This window comes from Pongo abelii, chromosome 8, assembly GCF_028885655.2.
Source record: "Pongo abelii isolate AG06213 chromosome 8, NHGRI_mPonAbe1-v2.0_pri, whole genome shotgun sequence".
Taxonomy (NCBI): Eukaryota; Metazoa; Chordata; class Mammalia; order Primates; family Hominidae; genus Pongo; species Pongo abelii.
The window spans coordinates 17,803,756-17,829,841 of record NC_071993.2 but is presented as its reverse complement, the minus strand read 5'-3'; the positions used below and the strand labels follow the sequence as shown (position 1 = coordinate 17,829,841).

General features: G+C 37.2%; 1 protein-coding gene across 5 annotated transcripts in view; it reads right to left on the bottom strand.

Annotated features, from left to right (window-relative positions):
* Positions 1-269: 269 nt before the first annotated feature.
* STAM (signal transducing adaptor molecule) overlaps positions 270-26,086 on the bottom strand; it is a 72,047-nt gene continuing 46,230 nt past the window's right edge. For 3 of the 5 annotated variants that reach the window (XM_054522009.2, XM_054522010.2, XM_054522011.2), the window contains 9 exons: positions 22,862-22,952; positions 20,914-21,106; positions 19,288-19,382; positions 15,882-15,979; positions 11,676-11,763; positions 11,171-11,225; positions 10,438-10,591; positions 7,214-7,389; positions 270-1,652 (listed from right to left, as the gene is read on the bottom strand). In XM_054522009.2, coding sequence (XP_054377984.1) covers positions 1,415-1,652; positions 7,214-7,389; positions 10,438-10,591; positions 11,171-11,225; positions 11,676-11,763; positions 15,882-15,979; positions 19,288-19,382; positions 20,914-21,106; positions 22,862-22,952 — 1,188 coding nt within the window. In that variant the 3' untranslated portion in view covers positions 270-1,414. Of the gene's footprint in view, positions 1,653-7,213; positions 7,390-10,437; positions 10,592-11,170; positions 11,226-11,675; positions 11,764-15,881; positions 15,980-19,287; positions 19,383-20,913; positions 21,107-22,861; positions 22,953-25,964; positions 26,040-26,086 lie in introns of those variants that run through there. The other 2 variants (XM_054522012.2, XM_002820566.5) reach the window with 2 other exon arrangements.

The window sequence follows — 26,086 nt, the reverse complement described above, 5'->3', positions numbered from 1 at the left end:
TGATGTTCAACTCAACTTTTCAGTTGTTTAAATAGTGTTAAAATAATAGTATAGCCCAACCAGGGAAATCGTAAATATTTAAGATTACAACGTCAGTGGAAAACATTTTTCGCATGAATTAAAAGAAAAGCATTCATTCGAAAATATTCCCAAGTAAGAAGCCAAAATAATTCCATTAGAATTTTAAAAGGCCAGAAAGAGCAACCCAAAAATCCAGTTTGAAAGATAACAATAAATATATAAACGTTAAGCAAAGCCAGAAATATAGATTACTTTGAAACATCTACTTATTTCCATTTTAATGAAGAATTAAAGGATACAATGTGTTAAAGACATATTTAAAAGACTAGCAAGGGATTAGACAGACGAATCAAATTTTGCTGATATCCCAAATAATTACAAGAGACTTCAAAAATGTAGTGTAATTCAGGTTTTCTTTCCAGTTTAAAAATTTCTATCCATTGCCTCTATCTTTGGTGTCACTGCCACCAATAAACACAGTATACAGCTTAGAAACCTAATTATTATCTTCAACTAGGAAAAGGTAAACCAACATCATTTCTTTAAAAATAAGAAATAAAGAATGTGATCGTACTTAATTTTGTCTCATGGTCCCACAATACTCTGAAATGTCATGCCAAAATGTAAAAGTTCAAAAGGGAACATTATCATTTGCTATAATTGCACCAAAAATTTAGCTACTGTACACTGGTGTGATGACAGCTAGTAGTATGCAGAGGCTACAGAAAGACATGTAGATATATATATATATACACACACACATATATATATACACATATACATATATCTTTAGCTCACAATTAGTAAAAGATTCAGTTTAATGTGAAACTGAAACACACGACAACATAATGCGCCTTCATGTAAATACGCTAACAACTTTGTTCTTGCAGTTTAAAAGGATAGTATAATTACCTTAAATTTACACAAAACATTAAGAAACATGGTAGTTGTTTATGATTAAAATAAAATAGCAATGTAAATTAATTTAACACAGTGTTAAATATATTCACATGGTCAGCACTGTGATTCAAAATGGCCATTAATGCAGTTACACATCAATATATGTACATAACATTTGCCACAACAGTTTTTGTAAGTTTGACTTTCTGCAGACCAGGTTTACGAGACAAATAGCCTTGTATCAATTCTTTCATATTATGAAAGGAATTAAATGTTGTAAGTAGTTTCATTCCTCTGGGGGGGGCAGGGGGGGGAAGAACCTCTAAAAAGTCAGTGTAAATTGAGGAGATTTCTACCTTCTTGAATATTTGAACTTGTTGACCTGGAGAGATTCCTATAAGCTGACGATAAACACATCTTAAGATAGTAATGAATCTCATAACATTGTCAGTGGCATTTAGCAGGTATCTGCCACCAAGAGGAACACTGGGTCCTATAGCAGAGCCTTCTGAGAATATGGTTGCTGTGGCTGAGGTGGCTGTTGGCTGCCTCCGGTCTGAGGCAGAGTTGATGATGTTAAGTTATAGTTTGGCACCTGGGGCATACTAGGTCCTGCATTCTGGTACAGAGTGACATCGGCAGTTGCAGCAGCAGCAGTAGCGGCAGGAGGAGGACTATATACTGGCGCCTGGCTGGGATACGTGTTTCCTTGAACGGAACTGACCATTGTACTGTGGAGGAAGAAAAACACTCAATTAGATCAATACTGATTTATAGAGCAACTACAGATAAATGGAAAAGCTATTTATTAAGCATTCATTCATATAGTCAATTAATTTAATAACCTTTTACTAAATAGCTATAATGTGCCAAACATTGTTATTTTAGGCATTGTGATATCAGGCATTGCATTAAAAATATGTGTGTTATTTAACCATTGTGTAAAAAAAAGGTGGGGGGGGGGGGTGTTGCGGAAATAAGTCTATACCACCATGGAGCGTCTGTTCTAGTGGTAGAAAAGGGTAACAAACACATGTATCGTGTGTCAAGTGGTTCTAACTGGTAAGAAGAAAAACAAAGCCCAATACAGAGGACCAAGAGCAGCTGGAGCAAGGGATTCTAGTTTATGGTAGGGTGCCTCTCCAATAAGACAATACTTAAGCAAAGATGTGTAAAAAGTAAGCGAGTGAGCCAGATAGATTTCCTAGGAAAGTACATTTCAGGCAAACAGAAAGAAGCCTTTGAGGAGAGAAAACACCAGGCGCGTTCAAGGAACAGCAGGAGGCCACGAGTGCGGCAGAGGGGGTCGCAGAGAGTGCCGAGGGGAGAGCAGCTAAGATCACCCGGCAGGACTGCGGTGGTGGGGAGGGGGCTGGAGAACACACAGCACCTGATGGCCACAATAAGGGCTGTGGCTTACACTCTGAGTGAGACAGAAGGACACACTGGCTGGTTCTGAGCAGAAGGGTGATAAGATTCCACAGGGTTTAACGGGCTCCCTCTGGGCCAGGAGAGCTGACTGCAGGTTATTAGATCGACCAGGAGAGAGCCGACCGGCAGCAGAGCCACGGCAGTAATTGTGAAGATGGGAGAAAGGGTCAGAGTCTAGATAGCTTTTGAAGATAATGCCTTCAAAATATGATAATGAACAGAAGAGTCCAGAATGCCTGAGGTTTAGAACCTAAAAACTGGTAGAAATAACTGGTACAATGGCCATTCACTGATTTTCAGAATACTATGATGGGACCATAGTAGGCTCGGGGGTGTGAGGGATGCGGGGAAGATCAAAGTAATAATCTTGGATCTGTCAAGTTTGATGTCCAAAAAACAGACAAGCAAAGAGAATGCATGGGCAGTCAGCTATTCAAGCCTGCTGTCCTGTGGGGAAGTGCGGAGGAGAAATACGCATCTGGGAATCCGCGGCAGATCCACGGCATTCAGAATCACCGGGCTGCATGAGGTCCCCTGGGGAGCGGCTGCAAACAGAGAAAAAGGCAGTCCATCTACGGAGCACTGGACCTTGAAGTCCAGAAGATAAAGACGCAAGAGGCAAATGAGGCTGAGAAGAAGTGGCGGTGAGGCAGAAGGGAAAAGAGAATGGTCACCGGCAAGTGAAGGAAGCGTTTCAGAAGAGGAGGGAATCACGAACTGTCAAATGGAGGAGGAGGAGAATGGTGAACTGACTGGGAGTCTAGCAACATGGGCATCACCAGGGTCCTTGACAAGAACGGTCCCAAAGGACTAGTGGAAGGGAAGGCCTCATAACCTCATTTCTCTTATTTCCTTGAAAATACGGAAGCACACGCTCCAACACCACACTGATCAACTCTCTGCAGCTGCACCCCTCACGTGCTGCGCTTGCCTCCCGCTCCCACCGCTCCGCTGCCAGTACTCCCATCTCAAGTCCCTGCACTTGTGCGCTGCTCTCATTAGAAAAAGAAAGAAAAAAATTCTTCAAAGAGTTGTCTTTATCCACTGCCTCTACTTCCTGTCTTCCTGTTTCCAACGGAATACATGCGTTTCCACTGTAAGACACTAGGTTAGCTATGTGAAGAGAAGTACTAAGATGCTGAGAATTCCCCTACATTTGTATTAAAAATGTAAAACAAGCGATATAAAAAGCAACTGCCAAATTTTCAAAATACTGCCTATTTCTAAACTTTCCTCCAATTGTTATTTATAAATCTATTGTTGGGAAATTCAATGCTCTTGTACTCGGCACAAATTCATTATTTGATGGTAATTTATTATAAGAGATGGTAATTTAATGCTACATTTCACCAACTAATGTGGTGACCTAAGGCATTATTTGTCATCACTCCATGTGTGAGATATAAAGTTGATTAGAAGATGTCAAATTTCATACTATTATTTACAATGGTATGGGCTATAATATTGCCGTAATATAGAGTCTATGTGCCGGGTTCTGGAGTCAGAATGACTGGTTTAGAATCTTAGCTAAGTGGGACTTTGGTTCTGTCTCCAGGCCTCAGCTTTCCTATCTATAAAATGGGGGTAATAGTTTACCGACTTCACAGGTTATTATGAGGAATAAGTTACTTTGTGTAAAGCATACAGCACAGTGCTTGGAACATACTAAATACCCCTTAAATGTTAGCATTATTGTAATCATTCTCAATTTACAGTTCCACCGTCCACCCAGTTGCCTGGGGCAAAACCGTGCAATTCACCAATACTTCTTTCTCTTATCTCTGCACTGCGCTGTCTCCCAACCATGTCACCCAATGTGTAATTATTTGCTAATCTCCTAAATAACTCTTTCCAATTAATAGCACTGTATCTTGCCAACAAATACTCATAATATCTTGCCTAATATCCATGGTCTCCCAGCTTCTAATCTTGCCCCTGTGAATCCATCTACGCTACTGCCATTTAAAGCCCTTTCTGAACTTTTTCATTATCCCTAAGATGGTATCTAGAACAAGCATTCTTCGACCTTGGCAGTGTCTTCAAGTATTTATCTCGCTTATCCCCACACGCTTTCAACCCTTGGTAAGTGTGCTGCTGGAATGCCGATACGTACCACGCCTTTCACACCTCCCATCTTTGCTCACTTCACGGGTACCATGCCATTCCAGGCTACCACATCTTTGACATGACATAACATCTTCCTCACTTTTTTTCTACTGGCTAAGAATAACCCTCTTGGAAAACTTCCTCAAACCCTGAGGCTCCTAAGGCACAAGGCATATATCTTTCTTTATTTATAAATCATGTTGTATAAAATTATATGTTTTTTATGTGTTTGCCCCTACTACTCAGTAAGCACCTTGAAGCTAAAGAAGACTCTCAAGTGTCTAACACAGTGCCTGGCACATGCTGACTGTAGTAAACTAAAATTAGAGACAAATAAATACATAAGCTTCAGTGGTCTCAAAATACTAACAGTAATTGTCACTTATTATCACCTTATAATACTACCATCGCTACAGGTAGCTTTAGAAAACTGTCAACAGTGACACCTTCCCCAACTAACAATAAGACCGTCCTAGGATGACAGAAGTCTGAAAAATGGTGAGCTTTAACACCAAAATTTTATGTAACAAGAGACAGCCTCTCAGATATATATAAACTGAGGAGTGCTAAAAAACCTGCCTACCAAAAACAACAACAATCCTCACTGACCTTGATTTGCCGCTAGAAAGCTTGAGTCAAATACGCAGGACACCTCTAGTAAGGAGACTTCTAACCCTGGCCCTCGCTCCTTCCAATTTCCTCATCCTACATTTGCTCTACCAGCAATTCCTCATTTCCCTGTTGAAACACACAAACACACATCTGTTTTTATATATTGATAAACAGATATTACATATTGTACCTTTATATATAGATATTTAAATGGACTCTAAGCCTTTGTGAAGTCTTTGCAAGGAATTTTTAAAAAATACACCTAACTGGTCCAATATAGCACTTGAAATTGTCATTAACACTAAAACATGTATTCATAAAATATTTACTGAGTTCCTAGCCAGTGTAAAACTGTGTGCTACATAGGATGGCTATAGAGGTGAAAGAGGCAGTGCCAGCTCTCAAGATATTGTCTTCAGTGGAGATACAAACAAGTAAAAAGGCAACTACCAGCCAGGAAACAGAAGTACACACACAGTCCTCTGACAGCACACAGGAGGAACAGTGCTGAGAGGTGGAAAAGCAAGGAAGATGTCCCAGTAAAAACGCAGCTAAGCTAACAACCAAAGAATATGCAGGAATGAGCCAGGACAAGAGGGCTAAATATTTCAAGAAAATGTTCTTCAAAAGACACCTGTTGAAATAAACATGTGTTCTTTGAGAGGTGACATTAATAGCTACACTCTACGGGTAGGGTTGGGCCCATGCCAAGGATTTCACATCCCGAATGCAGAAGCAGAGTCAAACACAGAGAACAGCAGCAGGGTACCACAGCGCTACAGAACTTCACTGTTAGAGCACCTACCAACAGGTTATCTCATTCACAACGATAATTTCCCAAGGCCCCGACCTTGAAGAATGAGTCTCAAATAATCTCTAGTAACAAGGAAGGTAGAGCAGCATGTGACATAGACAAACAGAGGAACAGCAGGGGAAAGGTGGCAGTTCCGGCTAATACTAAAATAGCTGAAGGGTCCTATTAAGTCAGGAACCCTAGTGTCTTCTCAACAATTCCTACCTTCTACCCACTTTGTATCTAGTTGTAAAGCAACATGCTACTCTAAGAACAGCTGTTTATTTTCCATAAGGGTATTCATTTCCACCAGATTTCAACTTAAAAAAAAAATCCTGCAAGAGTGCAAGCTACACTTAACACTTTTTTCTAAGATACATAACCCACTAGGGAATGCCCTGTTTTCTGACACGTAGGCCTTGCCATCATCCCCCTTAGGGTCACTTCAGGATACTAGATCTGACAACCAAATAATGCTTGAAAATCCCCAAGCATCTCTAACACGTAACTCTTTGAGGATGAATAGTGCAAGAGAGGGCAGTACAGGAGCATTCCTGGGCAATCCTGACACTGCTGCAAAGGTTTCTAGAAGTTGTGCCTGTGCTACCTAGAAACTTCTGTTGCCAGCTAGAATGTCGTAACTTCTAGAATACACGTTGGTAAACTCTTAAAAGCCTATCCTTTATTTGCTTCAAGGAAAAGATTTCAGCTTAGAGTCCCATTAAAGCAGAAAAAACACATAATAATCATTTAACTACATGACAGAGAGCACTGTAAGAAAATGGCAAAGTAAATGGGCCTCTGTCATCACATATTCAGCCATGTGCCTCCTGAGAAACAAGGGTGCTTACCTTCTTATTATCTTCTTGTTTCAAATGGGGTACCTTGCTATAATATAAACTAAATTCCAAAACAGGGCAAAAATAAGAAAATATTTGTCTTAAAGAGACAGCTCAGAACTATATATTTTAAAATAACAGAATTTAGATTGTATACAAAATGTGTGGGAAAATGACAAATTATAGTCACTAAACGTAAATTTCATTAAAGACATTATCAAATATCATAGATGCAAATAAAAACAACAATAAAAACTTATGGTTAGAGTAGTATTAAAAATACAAGGCTGAAACCAGATTACATGAGTTGAGCGAGTTGGGAGCAGAGCACCAGCTTGCTGGCTGGTACTGGAATACCACACAGGCTCCACCACTCATTAGCATGAATGGGGCAGCCACATGACGCTGACCACAGATATTTATTAGCCAGATTTTATAGTTATAGGTAACTGGGGGCACTTAAACAGCTGTAACAGCACTAACTCCAAACAAGAATCAATAGTAAAATTACTTTGGGTAAGCGGCCTGAGTCTGCTGACTAGGAAGGGCTGGGTTTGCGGATGGCGGGACCACTGCCTGGCTGAGAGAAGACAGCTGCTCCGGGGGAAGACTGTAGCTCTGGAGGTGGCTCATCTGCGCGTTCCCTGCAACCAAGTAGGCACCACTTGGAGGAGGTCCTGCATACACCTGGGATGGTTAAAGAGAAATCATATTCAATTCTAAAATTTTAATAAGCATACTGAACTTTCTCTGTAGAGGTATTCGGTTACAAAAACAAGAAAAATTACCACTCTGGAATCCTTTTTTCAAAGTTATTTCTGTCAACAGGCATTTTGAAAAACGTTTTTCAATTAAATAGGCTGTTGATGGTTTTCATTTTTAGTTAAACATATGCTAAACTCATATTATCTCCATACTGAAGCATTAAAGAAACTTACCCTGAAACTTTATACTAATCTCCCTTTACATTAAATATATTTTAATATTCTGCATGTTGATATTTTTTAAGGAATCCCAAAGGATATTTAGAAAGTATATTTGAACTCATTGTTTTGTAGCCATAGACTGCAATGGATACAAGTCACATTTCCTAAACCGCAGTTTGTTGAACAATAGAGCAAGCTAACTTCATAAAGCAGGGGTCAGCAAACTTTTTTGTAAAGGGCCTGATGTAAATATTTTAAGTTTTGTGGACCATGTAGTCTCTGACACAACTACTCGGCTATGTCAGTAAATCAGAGTGGCTGTGTTCTGATAAAAGTTTATTTAAAGCCGCCGGGCATGGTGGCTCACACCTGTAATTCCAGAGCTTTGGGAGGCCGAGGTGGGCAGATCATGAGGTCAGGAGATCGAGACCATCCTGGCTAACATGGTGAAACCCCGTCTCTACTAAAAATACAAAAAATTAGCTGGGCGTGGTGGCGGGCGCCTGCAGTCCCAGCTACTCGGGAGGCTGAGGCAGGAGAATGGCGAGACCCCGGACGGCGGAGCTTGCAGTGAGCCGAGACTGCAGCACTGCACTCCAGCCTGGGCGACAGAGCAAGACTCCATCTCAAAAAGAAAGTTTATTTAAAAAAAAAAAAAAAACAAAAAAAAACAGGCAACAGGCTGGATTTGTCTACTTCGGTATTTAAAAATGCATTTTTTTAATCTAAAGAGACTGAAGTCTTAACTACCCAAAGTCTAAAACATATAATGTCCTAATTTTCTGCAGTATTCATTAGATCCTTCCATTTAGCACTTCTGTTAAACGACAGACCCACACAGGGATCCAAAGGGTCTTCATTATAAACACAGCTATACCAGTCCTCATAACTGTATTTTGTCATTCTTTGAAAATTGAACATGAAGGTTTTTTGCTTCTTTGTCTCAAACTGGTGATCAAGACTCTAAAGTAGGTGCCCTCTAGCCCCAAGTTTCTTGGGCCTAGCTGTTCATCTACAGGGTGCTGGCCCCTCATTTCTGCTAAACGTTAATCTGAACACAGTCTGTGCCCACTCTACATGGAAAAAATGGAGTATCTGGCTAGTTTTATTTTTATTTATTATTTTATTATTATTACTATTATTTTTTGAGATGGAGTCTTGCTCTGTTGCCCAGGCTGGAGTGCAATGGCACAATCTCAGCTCACTGCAACCTCTGCCTCCCGGGTTCACGCCATTCTCCTGCCTCAGCCTCCCAAGTAGCTGGGACTATAGGCACCCACCACCACGCCAGGCTAATTTTTTTTGTATTTTGAGCAGAGACAGGGTTTCACCGTGTTAGCCAGGATGGTCTCCATCTCCTGACCTCGTGATCCACCCACCTCGGCCTCCCAAAGTGCTGGGATTACAGGTATGAGCCACCGCACCCAGCTAGTATCTGGCTAGTTATTCCCTATAACCTCACCTCACCGTGATGAGTTTGTGAAAAGGGGGCCCTTGAAATAGTTGCTTGGGGTGAAAAGACAGCAAAGGGCTCTACACTGCATTGCATGCATTCTCATGTAAAGGAGGGAAAATTCCAGATTATAGCAGTTTTTAAATTATGGAAATATATTTTGTTGGTTTGTAATAATAAAAACAGGTTTTTACCTCATTTTTATTTTTCACTGCATTTAAGTTTTCCTTTTAAGGATAACTAGAAGTTCATTAGATGTTTAAGAGAGTTTTCTTAGCTCTAAAGCATTTTGTGTTTTTTATGAAACTACTTTATTGAGATATGTCTGATCTGCAAAAGGCTATACATATTGAGTGTACACAACTTGATGAAGAACTAAGGTTCTTAAATAAATAATTACATATGAAGCTTTAAAAATATGGGCCTTGGCCGGGCGCGATGGGTCACGCCTGGAATCCCAGCACTTTGAGAGGCCGAGGCGGGTGGATCACGAGGTCAGGAGATCAAGGCCATCCTGGCTAACACGGTGAAACCCCATCTCTACTAAAAATACAAAAAAATTAGCCTGGCGTGGTGACGGGCACCTATAGTTCCAGCTACTCGGGAGGCTGAGGCAGAAGAATGGCGAGAACCTGGAAGGCAGAGCTTGCAGTGAGCCGAGACTGCAGCACTGCACTTCAGCCTGGGTGACAAAGTGAGACTCCGCCTCAAAAAAAAAAAAAAAAAAAAAAAGGGGGCCTCGACCCTGAGGATTCTGATTCAATAGGTGTGGAGTGGGACGGATATATCTGTAATTTTTTTAAAAAGTGTGATGGCTGATTCCGCTGCATACTCCTGTATAAAAGCAATTTCCTTTAAACAATAACAAAAAATTATTAGTATAATTAGTATGTTATATACTGTAATTGCCAAGTAAAAAAATTCTGTTAAACTTTAATTCTAAACATTAGTTTTAGAAAGTTTCAAACAGCTATTCCAAATAATCTCAAGTGCATTTGAGAATTTCTTTCTTTCTTTCTTTATTTTAGAGACAGGGTGTCGCTGCTGCCCAGGCTAGAGTACAGTGGTGCGAACATGGTTCACTGCAGCCTCGACCTTCTGGGCTCAAGCTATCCTCCCACCTCAGCCTTTCGAAAGCAGGGACCAAGGAACATGCCCCAGCCTGGCTAATTTTTTTTTTTTTTTTTTTTTTGGTAGAGACAGGGTCTCACTATGTTGCCCAGGCTGGTCTTAAACTCCTGGTCTCAAGCAATCATCGTGCCTTGGCCTCCCAAATTGCTGAGATTACAGGCGTGAGCTACCACACCTGACTGTGCATTTGAGAATTTAAAACAACATGGGCTTCTAAAAGCTTACCTGAGAACCAGAAACACCAGACGACTGCATATAATACGGCTGATTCTGTAACTTTGCATACATGGAATACATCGGATCTTCGTTCATTAACTTGGTATATAAGGAAAGGGCCTCCATCACTTTCACATTAAGTTCTGAGAGTTCTGAATGTTTTCTGAAACATGACACAATAATTTGAAGCATCGCTGTTACTAAAATGATATAATGTTCTAAATAATGATACATCAAAATAGCAAAAATAGCAAAAAGTAGTACTAGTAGACATTATTAAAAATTTCACTTATAACAAAAATATCCTGCATTTTAGCCCTGAAGCAACCCAAACTGTTTAAGGTTTATGTGCTGGGCTGAGGGAACTCCAGCTTATCGTACCTGACTGTACCAGAAATATCTTGGTTTCCCTAGTTACTAACATATGGGTCATTTGTGAGCTCTGGTAATGCCACTTCAGCAAAGAGAATTACACAGCTAGCCCTTGTTTTTAAAACGACCTATCTATGCTGGTCCTTTTGACTATATTGTAAAGGTCGATCAAATCCTCACTTTAAAGAAAAGGACAAATGAGTCTAATTCTCCACATCTAGCACAAGACATGTGAATGAGAGTTGGTTCCTCCACAATATTTCTTTTTTTTTTTTTTTTTAAAAACAGGCAGTTATAGCCCACTTTGCAGTTTATAGTGATAGCTTCAGGAAAGAAGGTACACAACGTAAATGCGCCCATGTTCTTTTACCTGTCAATATCTTCCAGCTTTTCATCAATGAGAGGTCCCATCTGGTGACACATTGCTAAAATGACAAGATGTGAAGAAATATAAGAAAGTACAAGAAAAAAAATGTGAAGCTTTGATAGATATTTGTATAATTTAAGGAATAAAAGATTTAATTTGGAGTAATAAAAATATACATTCATTAACCTTAGTCTACAGAACCCAAAATTGATTTTCTTAAAGTATAATGGTGACAACTTAATCTAAAATATTAATGTCGAAATCTTAAAGTGCCATATTTCATTTTACCAGATTCTAAAATGTTGAACAGAACACTTAGTTTGGACAGAAAATTATAAGAATTCAAATTCTACCCAAGGTTTCAACTGCATATGAGAGTGACCCTGGGTCAAGGAGAAGTGAGAAATGTTCCATTTTTAATATTATCCTCAAAACCCATTCTTTAACAGGACACCAGTTAGTAACCTCTAATTACTCTTTATTTGCAAGGTACATAGAAAAGTTTTACCTTCAAGATGAAGTAGCTCTGGTAGGTCTGGCTGATCATCACTGGGGTCTGTACTTTGCAGCATCTGTAGCAACTGGTCCATTTTATCCTACAGGAATTAAGTAGTTAATATAAAAAGCTACCAACCTTTATGCAACTTTATGTTTTCACTTTATCAACTAGACAAACTTTTGAAATTCATAGTTACGGAGACTCCAATTTTGCTTTCATGTTTTCAGTGTCCCATGTATTTATTCTCTCTAGTATCGCATGAAGTCAGAGCCTTGAAAGTGCTTCCTATATATTTTTGAAACTGCTCAGGAGGCTGAGGTGGGAGAATCACTTGAGCCCAGGAGGTCAACGCTGCAGTGAGCTATGATCTCGCCACGGCACTTCAGTCTGGACAACAGTGCAAGACCCTGTTTAAATAAATAATTCAACCAACCAACCAACCAACTGCTAACAGAGATTCTCTTAAGCGAGAAGAAATCAAGCCACATTTAAACTTCCAACGCATGAGTTCTTCCACCTCTTATGTCATGCTAGAGGATTTTGCTTTGTTTCAGAGCAGCTTTCGCTTAGCCATGCCAACAAGCGTGCTATCCATCTCAAGATGGCATTGCTTATGACTAACAACTTGTCATTCCTTCTGGCCCATGGTGAATACAGCAGCTGTTTCAGTAAGGCAGAGCTCAGCTGTATCACAGCTGCTCTTCTAAGTGGGACTCTTAGGGTTTATTCTACATTTTCTTTCTACCAGTGTTTCAGTTAGTCATAAAAGGAAGGAGCAAGACTAGTGGTTTCTCTATTTTCCTATTTGGGAGAGGCTGGAAGGTACCTCAAACCAGTGACACAGATCTATTTCAGAATCTTTTGTTGTACAGACCAATGGAATGAATGAAACCATCATTACATACACACATCTATACAATATATAAGTATATATGTATTTATGTTTTTTAAAAAATCCAAACAGATCTACTCCACCATGACTACTACTAAGATAATTACAAACCTTTCTCCATGCATGGTTTTTACATGGTTATGCTACTATATATAGGTACGCAGGGCAAATAAAGACTAATTCTAAGCAAAGTAATTATTTAAAATTTAAAAACTATGTTCTGTGTAAAAGGAAAATAGCTTGAGGAACGAATTAATCATCAGAGAGTGAAAGTGACATAAGTATGCTAAAAAAAAAAACTCTTCCCAAGTCAAAATAATTCTGTTTTTTTGAAATAGATACCAATTTTCAGTGTAAATTATTCACAATTTTCATCTTAAGCAGTCTTAAAAAACAAAAGCACATGTCAAGAAAGTTTGCCTACCACACATAAAAAAAGGTCAAATGAAAGTGAGAGTCCATTAACACACAGATGGTTTCCGTTTTGTTTGCTTACAGAATACTATACAATATTTAAAATTACTTAGTGTCAAAGAAGTAGGGTTTCTAGATAGATGACTAGTCTGCTTCTGCAAGTATTTTCTTTTTTTCTTTTTTTTTTTTTTTTTTTTTGAGATGGAGTCTTACTCTGTCTCCCAGGCTGGAGTGCAGTGGCATGATCTGGGCTCACTACGACCCTCCGCCTCCCACATTCAAAAGCGATTCTCTGCCTCAGCCTCCCAAGTAGCTAGGATTATAAGCGCGCACCACCACGTCCAGCGAATCTTTGTATTTTTAGTAGAGACAGGGTTTCACCATGTTGGCCAGGATGGTCTCGATCTCCTGACCTCGTGATCCGCCCGCCTCGGCCTCCCGAAGTGCTGGGATTACAGGCAAGAGCCACTGCGCCTGGCCAGCATTTTCTTATACAATGCAATCAGCCAAACATCACTTCTCCTAGCCCAGGTGGATTTCTTGCCTTTAGCACAGTCTTCCACAGTCTGTTTCACTCTTCAAATTTTGTTTCTGCCTCCCATAAAAGATTGCTAAAAGCCCATAAACCCCTTCACATATTTCAAGGATAACATCTCATTTCTTATACGTTTAAAATGTTACAAAGGATAAGATTTCCAGGACATTAAGTGTTGACATTTTAAAATAAAATAGTCAAAAATTCCCTTAAATATAGCCAAAGGAATTTAAACACTATCATAGCATTACCATTCAAACAACAGTCTCTATCACGTATTTCAAATTGTTTTTCTCCTTGAACTTATCATATTTCCACTCAATTTACCCTCCAAAATTTTATCCTCATATACTTGCAAGTTTTCTACTGATGACCATATGGGATATCTTTGCACTAAAAGTATGTAAACTGATAATACTCCCAGTGTTAGATTCATTCATATGTATAAGGTAATGATTATTATTATTAATATATAAAGGGTCAAAACAACATTAACTATATTTCAAGTTTTGAAAAGTAAAATGAGCCAGGATTCAGCACCAGTTCTATTCCTATTTTTCGTTTTTATAGTTGAAAGCGAGGAGAAATGTTGTTCATATAATCAAGCTATTATAGCAATTTCATTAAGTTCTTTCGGTATCTTCTGAAAGATGGAATGGAATGACAGTGGTCTGTCATTAAAAATTATTTTTAATGATCTACTAGCTGAAAATCCATTTTGGTCCAATTTTTTAAAAACAAAAAATATGGAACCATCTCAGCTGTGTTTACTAGTCATTAGAGCCATTACTTTCTTAATACTAAAACCAATATATGAAATCATCCCTGGTAATTCTTATACTCTGAGGCGATGTACCACGGTAATCTTCACTACAGGCAAGCGGTAAGCCTTTCTTCCGTGAAGTGGAAGAGAAGAATTGAAAAGGGAGAGGAGGGGGGTAAAAATGAAAAATGGTAGGAGAGAATGTTCTCGGGCAGATCAATTTTAGGAAAGAATGCTATGGTAACTGAGGATCTGAAAAGATTCTCTTTAGATTATCTATACCGAGGGCCAAGCAAACTTCTGTAATGGCCAGCCAGTAAATATTTCAGGCTTTGCAGGCCATATGATCTCTGTTGCTACTACTCAATTCTTCCGCTGCAGCACAAAAGCAGCCAAACAATATATAAACAAATTTATCTGTGTTCCAATAAACAGGCAACAGGCTAAATTTGGCCTGAGAGTTTCCCAACTCCTGATCTATACAATGTGACACTTGAAAAATCCTTAATGGTTTGCTAGTTGCATGATTTAATGTATTATTATGAAGTTAAGTCAACAGTTACGTTAATGTTATTTTTAAAACACAGTAATAAGTTTGAGTAGAAAAAGACAACCACAAACATACTTTTTATTTTTTCATAAACACGCTTAAAGATGAAAAAGGTAGCCAGTTTTAATCTTTTCTTTATATGCAGTAACAGCAGATATTTCTATAAAACTTAACTAAATAGGAGTGATTAACTTAATTCAAGAAATCTCAAATTTAAATCCCAATAATACCAATTTGGGTACCATTATGTGGCTCCAAAAAGTACGGTGTGTCACCAAGTTGATATTATATTTTTGAGCATAATTACTAAAAATATACATTGTTTCAGGTGTGATAATGACATATGAAGACATTTAATATAAAATTAGCATAAGCTTTTCCTCAAATACTAGAATGTGTTCAATACAAGGAGGAACCATGAATCATCTCCAATGATATTCAATATATTAGCACTGCTTTTATGCAATGATTTATGTAGCAGTAATTTAATGACAATTTTATTTTTACAACAGTAATTTATTTGTTTCAACAGATGGTCAATGAGTGTCCCTTCCTCAGTAATGTGCAAACAATCTTAATATCAGGAGTTTAAACAGGAGTTTTCGCATGATATGAATAGGAGTGTAAAAACCTGTTTTGCTCAACAATTTGACAGTATCTATTAACATGGAAAACACACAAATCCTTCAACTCAATAGTTTCACTCCTGAATATCTACCCTAAAGAAACACAAAGACAGATGTTCAAAAAAAAATCTCACTACAACACTGTAAAAACTGTAAATAACCTAGGCATTCAACAATAGATTAAATAAATCATGGTAAGGCCACTCTACAGAATATTCAGCAGGAATTTAAAATAATGAGGCTCTGGCACAGCAAACAAAGAACTGGAGAGGAAGTTTCAAAAACAGTCTGCATCGTCTATATTGCTTGAATTTTTATAAAAAAATACAAAAATTTTTACAACAAAAAAACTCAAGTAATCAATTTTTTCTTAAAGCAAAACCATTTAAATTTCAATACAAAGTACCAACTCCTATCACCATGGAAACCACTTACTTCATCAATAAAGGCTGGTTCCGGCTCTGGTTCTATTGTCTCTACCTGAACATCATCACTAAATTGTACCGTCTTCTTCTCTGTTTTAACTGCAAGATATGTAAAAGTTATCTTTTTTTTATAATACATTTAAAATTCTTCTTTAAAGCACTTTAACTTCCAACAGAGATTTGGGGATTTTTCTTATATTCCCAGCAAGCTAAAAGGCGCAATTTAAGAAATAACTCAGTTGCAGATTTTGGCAGTAATAACAGAACATTACTTTATGAAATTGGATTTCTTAATTTCCTCTTGTAAACATTTTACATTTTCCATAAAAAGAGATTTCACTAATAATAAGAGTTGTATTTCCGAAAAAAGGTTAATCACCTACTACATATCAGAGTTTAGTAAGCTGGAGGACAAAAGCAAAGTTTTACAATGGCCTAAGTGAATTCTGCAATTTAAAATAAACCCTGTTTTTAAATTACCAATCCTTCAAGAAAAAATCTCATTTGGTAGAAAAAAAAAATCTGGTTTGATAGAAAATCCACACTACTCCAATGTAACGAATGGGAAAATCAGCTATATATTATTTGGCATGCCACTTAGGCGTTTAGAGAATGACATCCATGCCAGTGGAGAACTTTGCAAGTGGCCTTGGCAGGGATCTCAGTTTTCCAACAAATCAGCCTGTATTTTCTAGTTATATAATATTATCATTTGACATTAAAAAGTGGTCATTGAGGGATCAACAATTCATTGGCCAGAAGCACATATTGCTCCTACTCATCAAAGCAATCTTTAAAAACGATTTAACATAACAGTAGCTATATAACAACCTCCAAATACTACTGAAAGGCATATACAACTCTACTAAACAAACTTCCTTTCTATATTTTTAATCCTTGCATCACTGTGGTCAATCAATTCATAAAAATATTAAGAATCATGATGGAAAGGAAGATAGGAGGGGGCAATTTAAGGAAGGGAAATAATGTTTATTAAACTATTGAATATGCTTGATGGAATATTACATTTCCTCCAATGAATCTCCCAAACAATCTTATGAGATATGCCCTTTTTATAAATAAGGTAGTTTGGAAAGATTAAAAACTTTTGTAAAAGAGAAAGCTAATAAATGACAAAGCCTGGATTTGAATGCCAATCTATCTTGCTCTACTAGCCCACACTACTGAAATCTGGCCTGTGCCGGTGATTTTACCCCGAGAACATGAAGTCCAATCACTTGGGTACTCTGTGTTGTGTGCTTCTGTATAACACAGAAATAGCTTAATTTTCAACCTAAGAAATATAATCATTCCATTCAAGTCACCAAAAGCAAAATTCTACAGCTGATTCATTTTCCTATAAAGGAAAAGAAACATCTGCTGCAGACATTTTGCTTTTTATATCTTGAGCTATTACAAGCAGAAAGCTGGGATAGCACTGCATTTGGCCATTACCCGTAAGAAAACACATGGCAGACTTCATATTCTAACAGCTCTTGACGCACAAGTTTGCAGCCCCTTTTCTCACAGGAACTAATACTATGTGTGTGTAAAAAAAATATTATTTATATACAATATATAACAAAGGGATTTCACAATATTTTACTGTATCTCTGAACCAAAAGCAAGCTAAATAGGGCAGCTATTTCTCTTTGACAGGCTAAGTGAAAATAGACTTCTATTTCCTCAAAAGAATGATGCTCTGGGGATCATGCTAGCACCTGCTCTCCACGCTTGAGAACTACAACCCCATTACCTAGGCTCTGATGCTTCAGTTTCTCTTTTAGATCGTCCAGAGTGGAAAACATGAAAAAAATTAGAAAACTCATATTGAAGGGGCATTGCTATGTGACTAAAAAAAAAGATGAAATGGCTCTAGGATCTACATGAGATCCTTGACCTTATCTTGAACAGAACTCCAAGCAATTCTATCCTCTCCAGGAACTGATTCAGGACAAAAAAATAGTCCAAAAACAAACAAAACATCATTACCAGCCCAGGTTATTAAAAAGTCAGCATACTACGCAATTCCATTTAAACAAGGTTGACATGTTTTTGAATTCTAACAGACACAGAAAACATCATTCAAAGACTGGGTCTCACCAATCTGTCTCTATAAAAATGACACCAGATACCCTGGCAATAACTATGAAAGCACACCATTTTCTTAAAGATCTGTAATTTCTGGTTTGCTGTTCAAGCCTTCTCTTGAAAGAGAAGTGAAGTATCTCTTTATTGTTAACATATATATTTCTGTATCATTTATTCTATAAATATGTAGTATGTATTATAAGATTCACTATTAGGAGCTGCTGGAAATAAAAAGATGACCAGGACAAAGATTTTTTTCTTAAAATTCTTATAAACTAAAAAACACCTAAGCATCTTGTGGTTTGTAATTTTCTTTGATCCCTTCTATCTGGCACTAAAAAAAGATAATGAGATATTTTTCCAAATAACTGTAGCATATCAACCTATATATATAAGCTCTTTAAAAATTTTAAACATTTTATTACAAATACAAATCTTTCTAGATTTGAACATATTTTTCTGTTTTCCTAAATAGAGGAGAGATTATGACTTAAACTTTGCTTGATGACTAAACTCATCATTATGAAGATTCATTAAAGCACAATATTATGTAGAAATATAGTAAACTGTCTCTCACTACTTTGACCGACTATATAGCTATGTCTCCTGAAACTGTTAAGCCTGCCACTAGTATCACTTTTTCTCCATGGCCCCGCTTTCTAGTTTATTATCCTACTCAGCAGGGTTTGTAAATCAAACAAAAAACTTTTATGATAGTAAAAATGGCTCCTTCTGAATATCTGACATGTTGCTTGGAGACCACCGCTTTCAAGTCTGGGACTACACACTAGACAAAGGGTCCCAACCTTTGAACAAGAAAAATCCTCCCTGAGGTTATACTGTATTTGTCACACTGTAATCAACTGGTAAGAAAAATATATAATGTATAAATTCTGTAAAACTTCTTAATGAATTTGCATTTTTAACAATGACCTCTACATAGATACATATGAAAAAGAAAAGTTAGGCCAGGTGCGATGGCTCACACCTGTAATCCCACCACTTTGGGAGACTGAGGCGGGTGGATCACTTGAGGTCAGGAGTTCAAGACCAGCCTGGCCAACATGGTGAAACCCTGTCTCTACTAAAAATACATACACACACAAAAATAGCTGGATGTGGTGGCAGGCGCCTGTAATCCCAGCTACTCAGGAGGCTGAGGCAGGAGAATCACCTGAACCCAGGAGGCGGAGGTTGCAATGATCCAAGCTCGCACCATTGCACTCCAGCCTGGGCAACACTGCTCTAAAAAGTTCAGTTTACTCAACTTCCATTAAGAAAAGGATTAGAAAACATCATTTATTGGCAGGCTGGAAAATACTTACTCATTTCTGGTTCAGCAGTGAGATCTGCAGTCACAAAATTAGAAGGAAATAACCCTATGCCTTGATGGGTTTCACCTTTCCACCAGTTAGGATCACTATGACAAACAAAAAACAATGCTTTACCATAACAAGTGTATTTATTTCTGTAAATCTTTATCTTTTGTAGTATTTAACTTACACTATTACAAAATTTGAATCTCACAATAACCCACTGAAAAAGCCAATGAATCTTCCTTTATTACAAAAGAAGAAGAAGCCTCAGAAAAGGTAAGAAGCTATTAAACACACAGTTGTTTATCTTTTTGACTGCCAATGCATGCTCTGCAGTTATGGACTCTCTCCCAAAAAAAGAGGCACCAATACGAAAAAATTGTCAGCTTCAGGTGGTTCACAGGCTGCAGAGTAAGAAGTCTTTGTAATGAGCTATAAAGACAGGCTCTTACTTTCAGTCTCCATTCCTAAATCATTGCTCTTTCTAGTACACAGCAGCAAGGTTTTTTTTTTTCTCCCAACAGAACAAATATGAAAGATGACACTGTTCACAGTGCAAAACATTCGCAAAGAGTACACTCCTAGGTGTAAACTCTAGTATATGGAAAGCTAGCAAACACTCAGTACATGCTTTTGAAAGAACAGATGTAAGGTTTTGTGCAATTTCCAGCTAACCAGCTCAAACTTTATTTTCTTCCACTCAAAAAAAAAAAGTTTAAAATATGTCTGAATGTTTATGTCTTCCCAAAATTCACAGGTTGAAATCCTAACCCCCAAAGCAATGGTATCAGAAGGTGGGGACTTTGGAAAGCGATTAAGTCATGAACAAGATTAGCGACCTTATAAAAGAGACCCCAGAGAGCTCATTTGCCCCTGCTGCCATGGGAGGACACAGCAAAATGACAGCCTTCTACAAACCAGAAAGTGGGCCTTCAACACACAGTCAATCTGTCTGTGAGAAATAAATTCCTGTTGTTTATAAAACAGTTAGTCTATGGTAGTTTGTTACGGCAGCCCAAATGGACTAAGGCAATAAGTAAGAGAGACACTACAGGAAGAACTTTAAATCAATTTGAACTGATTTTTAAAAAACACCTGCAAATTTTAATACTTCATTATCAGTAACAAGCATCAGTAACAATTCATTTTCAAGTAAAACATCACAAAGCTATAGTAAAAACATAAACTGATGCACTGTATCACCTCCTGAATAAATGTATAATTCCATATAAAATAAATTTGTTCCATATGGATATACTGTTCTGTGTAAAAAAACTCAATAGATTACATATTTCTTACAAATTCCATTAAGTATATATACATACTCAGTGTTTTTCTAAAACTATAACCTTTTAAATAATGTAACAATCTATATTATTAGGTGGAACCAAAAACGAATAGATTAAACTAGGCCTCCAAAACAAATTATAAACTAAGTAATAAATAAGAAAAAAATTAAACAACAAAATAAGAATCCACCCAGTATAACACAAGCAAATCAGCCAACTGTCATACAGAGCAGCATCTGGGTCAATATTTATTATTGTATTTGGTAACTGCAATCAACAGGAATAATATGAAACACAGAAGCCATACATACTTTCATACAAATTTTAAATGTAATATTAACATTACCTGTCATCAAGAACTGTAATAATTTCTCCAGCTTTAAAAGTAAGTTCATTATCTTCAGCAGCTTCGAAGTCATATATAGCACGAACTTTTCGGCCTTCATGTTGGTGGTTAGTTAAGAGATTGGATGTGCTTGGATACAAAGTGGAAAGGGTGGTTGACTGCTGCCTTTGCTCCTTGAGAGACAACTCAATGGCTAGAAAACAATGAGTTTTTAAAGACCCAAAATGTTATTATATCCAACAATCCGAAGAAATAGAAAAAGACATCAAGATAAACGGTATTCTTCCTTCAATAGTATAGTTAGAAACTAGAACATATCCTGATATATTGAACAAAAATCATTTTGTCAGTTTTATTCATTCATTCACAACTGAAAGTTTAAAAATAAATTAACAAAATTGGAAGAGCATGATGACTCCTGTTTTTACTGAACAAATACAATGTAAATTATTCTGGGTAATAAAAAATACAAACTCTTAGATCTACTTTTCTTTTTTAGCTGCAGATATTTTCCTTGACCTTTTTTTCAAAATAATCATCAAAATTGCCTGGAAAGTCAAGAATATCAAGCTTCACTGCAGACTTACTAAATCAAAGCCTTAAAGGCAATCTTGGAGAATCGAGATTTTATTGCTCCAAGGGTAATTCTTATCAGTCTAAAGACTCAACCTAACAAATCCTCCAAAATAGATCTCAAATGTGTCTCTATCTCCACCACTACTTCCCAAGTGCAGACCATCACCATATGTCACTCAGGCTCTGAAATGTATTATCAGTGCATTGATTATCCTGCTTTCAATTCAACCCAGAACCCCTTCTGCTCTTCCACTCTTGTTTTAGAGTAATAAAAGAACCAACATGAAAACAAAACTTTAAAGCTACTAAAAGTCAATACAGAAAACTATCTTTTAGGACCTTGAGGTAGGGAACAATATTTTTTAAAAGCCATTAAAAAGTAAAAATCCTAACAAAAAAGCAAACAACTCTGGCCTTCTCAAAACTTAAAATTTCTACTTGATAAAATACACCATTATCAAATTTAAGGTCAAAAACCAGGAGTAGATATCTACAATAATTACAACAGATAACAAATTAATATTTCAAATAAAGACTTGTACATATCATTATTTTATTTAACAAAAGACAATTTACCCAAGAGAAAAACATAATGACCAGTGAATATACAAAAAAAGAACTCAGTCTCACTACCAATCAAAAAAATTAAAGTTAAAATAACAGGACATCATTTTAAACCTACCAGATTCACGAAAGTTAAACTCTTAAGACTACCAAGTGTTGTCAGATTAATAATAATAGCTCGCATACACTGCTAATGGAAAAGGAAATCATACAACCATTTAACAAAACTGAAGATGTACCAATGCCATGATCCAACAATATTGCTTTTAGTCACACATAACAGAGACAGTCACATATATGTGCACAGAGAATATGTACGAGAATACTCACTGCAGCTTAATTTTAGTAAAACAAACAAACAAACAAACAAAAAAAAACCAGAAATAATCCGCAGGTCCATCAGTAGGAAGAGAGAAAAATCTGGTACACTCATTAGTACACTGGATATTATAGAACAGTTAATGGATATATCACATGCATAGATCTCAAACATAATGTTGCATGAGAAAAGCAAGTGGCAAATGGCACCTCCAATGTACTATCTACAAAAAACAAATTTGTTAGACACAAAAAAGCACTTGATATTGTTTTTGGATACACAGTATAGTAAAAAACCGTCATAAAAACATAGACTGAAAGGATACACGTGACAGTAATTGCCTCTCAAGAGGAAAGGAAAGAATACTGAGGAGGGCAACAAAGTAGATTTCAGCTTTTGCTATAAAGTTCTACTTATTCTACCTTTAAATATCTCAGAGAAAAAATAAAGGCTTATGTCATTCCCACTATCAGGGACTTAAAAACGCACCTTTTGCTAAATCTTCTTCTTCTTTTTTGTTAGCCACAGTACCAGGATCCTTGGCTACAAGAGCTGGGCTTGCTTTTGCTTGTTCTGCAGCCTGACAAAAAAGAGGAACACAGTATTTGAGGGTTGTTATCAAATTCTCCTCCTCTTACCTACCCTAAGAATTTGCAAAACCTTTCTCATCAATCTAGTACAGATTTCTAAAAGAAGAAATCCAAACTGCAGCAGCTTCCACCTTAAAACGGAGAAGGAAATGAATCAGAATTGGAGGATACAGAGAGCAACTGGACACTTAGAGGAGGCAGCCTAGGCACACCCTCCCAGGTTTGTGTCAAGAGATTCAACTAAAAGCATATGGTACACAAGTCAGAGAAGACAGACTAGAGAAGATTTCAATGTGTCTAAAAAAACTCCAAAACCAGAAAAGGGGCTGGGAGACAGAAAGAGATAATTACTTTAAACATAAATAGTTTTAAAAAAAATGTAATATCTATTAATAGTTAGATTTATCATTTCCTTTTGGATCAAGTATCAGGATGTTATCTTCGGGAACTCAGATATATGTATATAACGATATAAATGCTCAAAAATCGTATTTTGCAAACCAAATTACAAGTAGTTAATTCTGACAGTATATCACTGCCTCTATTAAATTGTGTAAATAAGGGAATACACAACAAACAAACACATAAATCAATTCACACTTCTGGAATTACAAGCTTCTAAGCCTATGGGCTCTGCGGCCTCTCAGTTTTTGCATAGCATTCAAGGCAAATCAGAATTTAGCCTATCTTACCAACCTCATTTCCAACCATTCTACCAGTTACCAGAAACTGCTAGCAGTTCTTGAGCAGTCTCTATACCAGTACTTTACAGGTCTCACACTCATTTGCTTCTATTTACAATGTTCTCCCCCTATGGCTCCTTTGCTCCATTCACTTTTTCCCTTTTGAGTTTGAACACATCAGTCAGTAATCAGCCAAAATATCACTGTTAATGAAGCATCCCTAAACCTGTTAATTACACATTCTCTTGTTTGTTCTTATGATAACACCTTTAAACAAGGTACTGTGATATTAGTGGTTAACAATGTAAGTTGTGGAGTCAGACAGACATGAGTTCAAATCCCAAATCTACCACTTTCTAGCTGGATGACACTGGGGAAATTCGCCTCTTGGTGCCTCAAATTCCTCATCAATAAAATGAGTACAATAATAGCACCTACACCTCATGGGCACCTCACAGCCTATTTAAAGTATTAAATCGGCACATGTGATTCCAAAATCAGATGAGATGGGCTCATTCGGGGTTTAAAACAAAAAGTATGTAACATTACCTCCGGGGCTTATTAACGTATGCAGAGGTAATACACATGACAACTACAGCGTAAATCGACCTCCACAGATGCAAAGTCGCTATGTTTTACATCAAATATTAACTCAAAGTGGATCATGAAAGGCTATGAATGAATATTGTCATTCCCAGGGCAAACAATTTAAAAATGGAATTCTAAAAAACATTCAAACTGCCACATGTACAGCACTTAGAACACTGACTGGAACATTGTAACAGGCAATAATCTCAGCTTCTGTTATAATTGTCTGATTACATCTCTGTCTCCACAACCAGACTGTATGTTCCCTGAGAGAATGTGCCTAAATATTACAAGCAATCAATCAATGTTTGTTGAGGGTATGAAAGGAAAAATATTTGACATTATAATAAAATACAGTTCTACATTCCTCACTTACTGGATTTCGTACTGTCATACAAATGCACAGGCATTTATTTATTTATTTATTTATTTATTTATTTATTTATTTATGAGATGGAGTCTCGCTCTGTCGCCCAGGCTGGAGTACAGTGGCGAGATCTTGGCTCACAGCAAGCTCCGCCTCCCGGGTTCACGCCATTCTCCTGCCTCGGCCTCCTGAGTAGCTGGGACTACAGGCACCCGCCACTATGCCTGGCTAATTTTTTGTATTTTTAGTAGAGACGAGTTTTCACCATGTTAGCCAGGATGGTCTCGATCTCCTGACCTCATAACCCACCCGCCTCGGCCTCCCAAAGTGCTAGGATTACAGGCGTGAGCCGCCGCGCCTGGCCAGGCATTTATCTTTAGAAGAACTGAGAAGAAAAAAATTTTTTGGTGTTCACAGAATACAACTTTAAACACTCTCAATTCTGACCTATCTCTAGTTGCAATTTTCTTTAGATAATGTTTTAATTATCAGACACTTCTGAAAACTACAGGTATGCCTGGTCAGAAATAATTTTTATGGTTTATATAAATTTTTGTTCACAATTTGGCAAACTTCACAATTAGATAGATTTGAACTTTTATGGTGTGTGAAGAAATCTCTACCAGTTGAGAAGTGCAGAAATAAGCTATGTGAAGTCGTATGTTTCTGAACTGCACTTTTTATTCAAAGTTCCTTTCTATCATCAGGTTCTAAATGTAACAATAACACTTGTCTTATTAAGTAGCCAACTACGGTAGCGGTGCTGCTAGCCTACTTCTATCTTTACATCAAAAGTTAGTGCTAACAGAACTGTATCAGCATGAGTCAGGTGACTTTATCACTTTTCTTAATATTTTTACATTATTTTCTTCTGTACTCAGATGAAAAAAATATACTTAGAAAAATATATCTTCAGAGGTTTTTGTTAAGTATGCCCTAACAAAAATCTAGTCTTATGAAAACACAGTAATAACTTAAGTAACTAAGTGGCTTTAAAATCTACAAGGAGTTCTGCAGTTGAACTTAGATGATTTATTTTTTTCATTTAATGTGAAGCTCTTTACATACAGGGTTTCTAACAAACTTTTCATAAAACACTAAAAAAATCATTCTACCTCATCATATTTTACTTCATATATATTTCTTGTAGGTGAAATATAGCCACTATGACAAGATTAGCTGTTACATACTTTATAATATCTAGATCAAAGGATGAAAATTAAGTCCTATCTTTTATTGCTCTTCTATGTCCTGAATCTCTTGAACAAGAGAATAAGCTAGATTCTCTACCAATCAAGACATAATGCTCTTGCCAGTGTTCACTCCACTGGAAGCCTGGTCTGGACAGACACATATTCACTAACCTCTCTATCAAAGAAGGTAGACTTGGGCAGTGAAAAGAACACTGGACTGAGAATCAGCATGCCTGTGTTCTAGTTCCAGCTGTCAACTATGAGCTGTGTCCCTGGGCAAGTCACTTTACCAT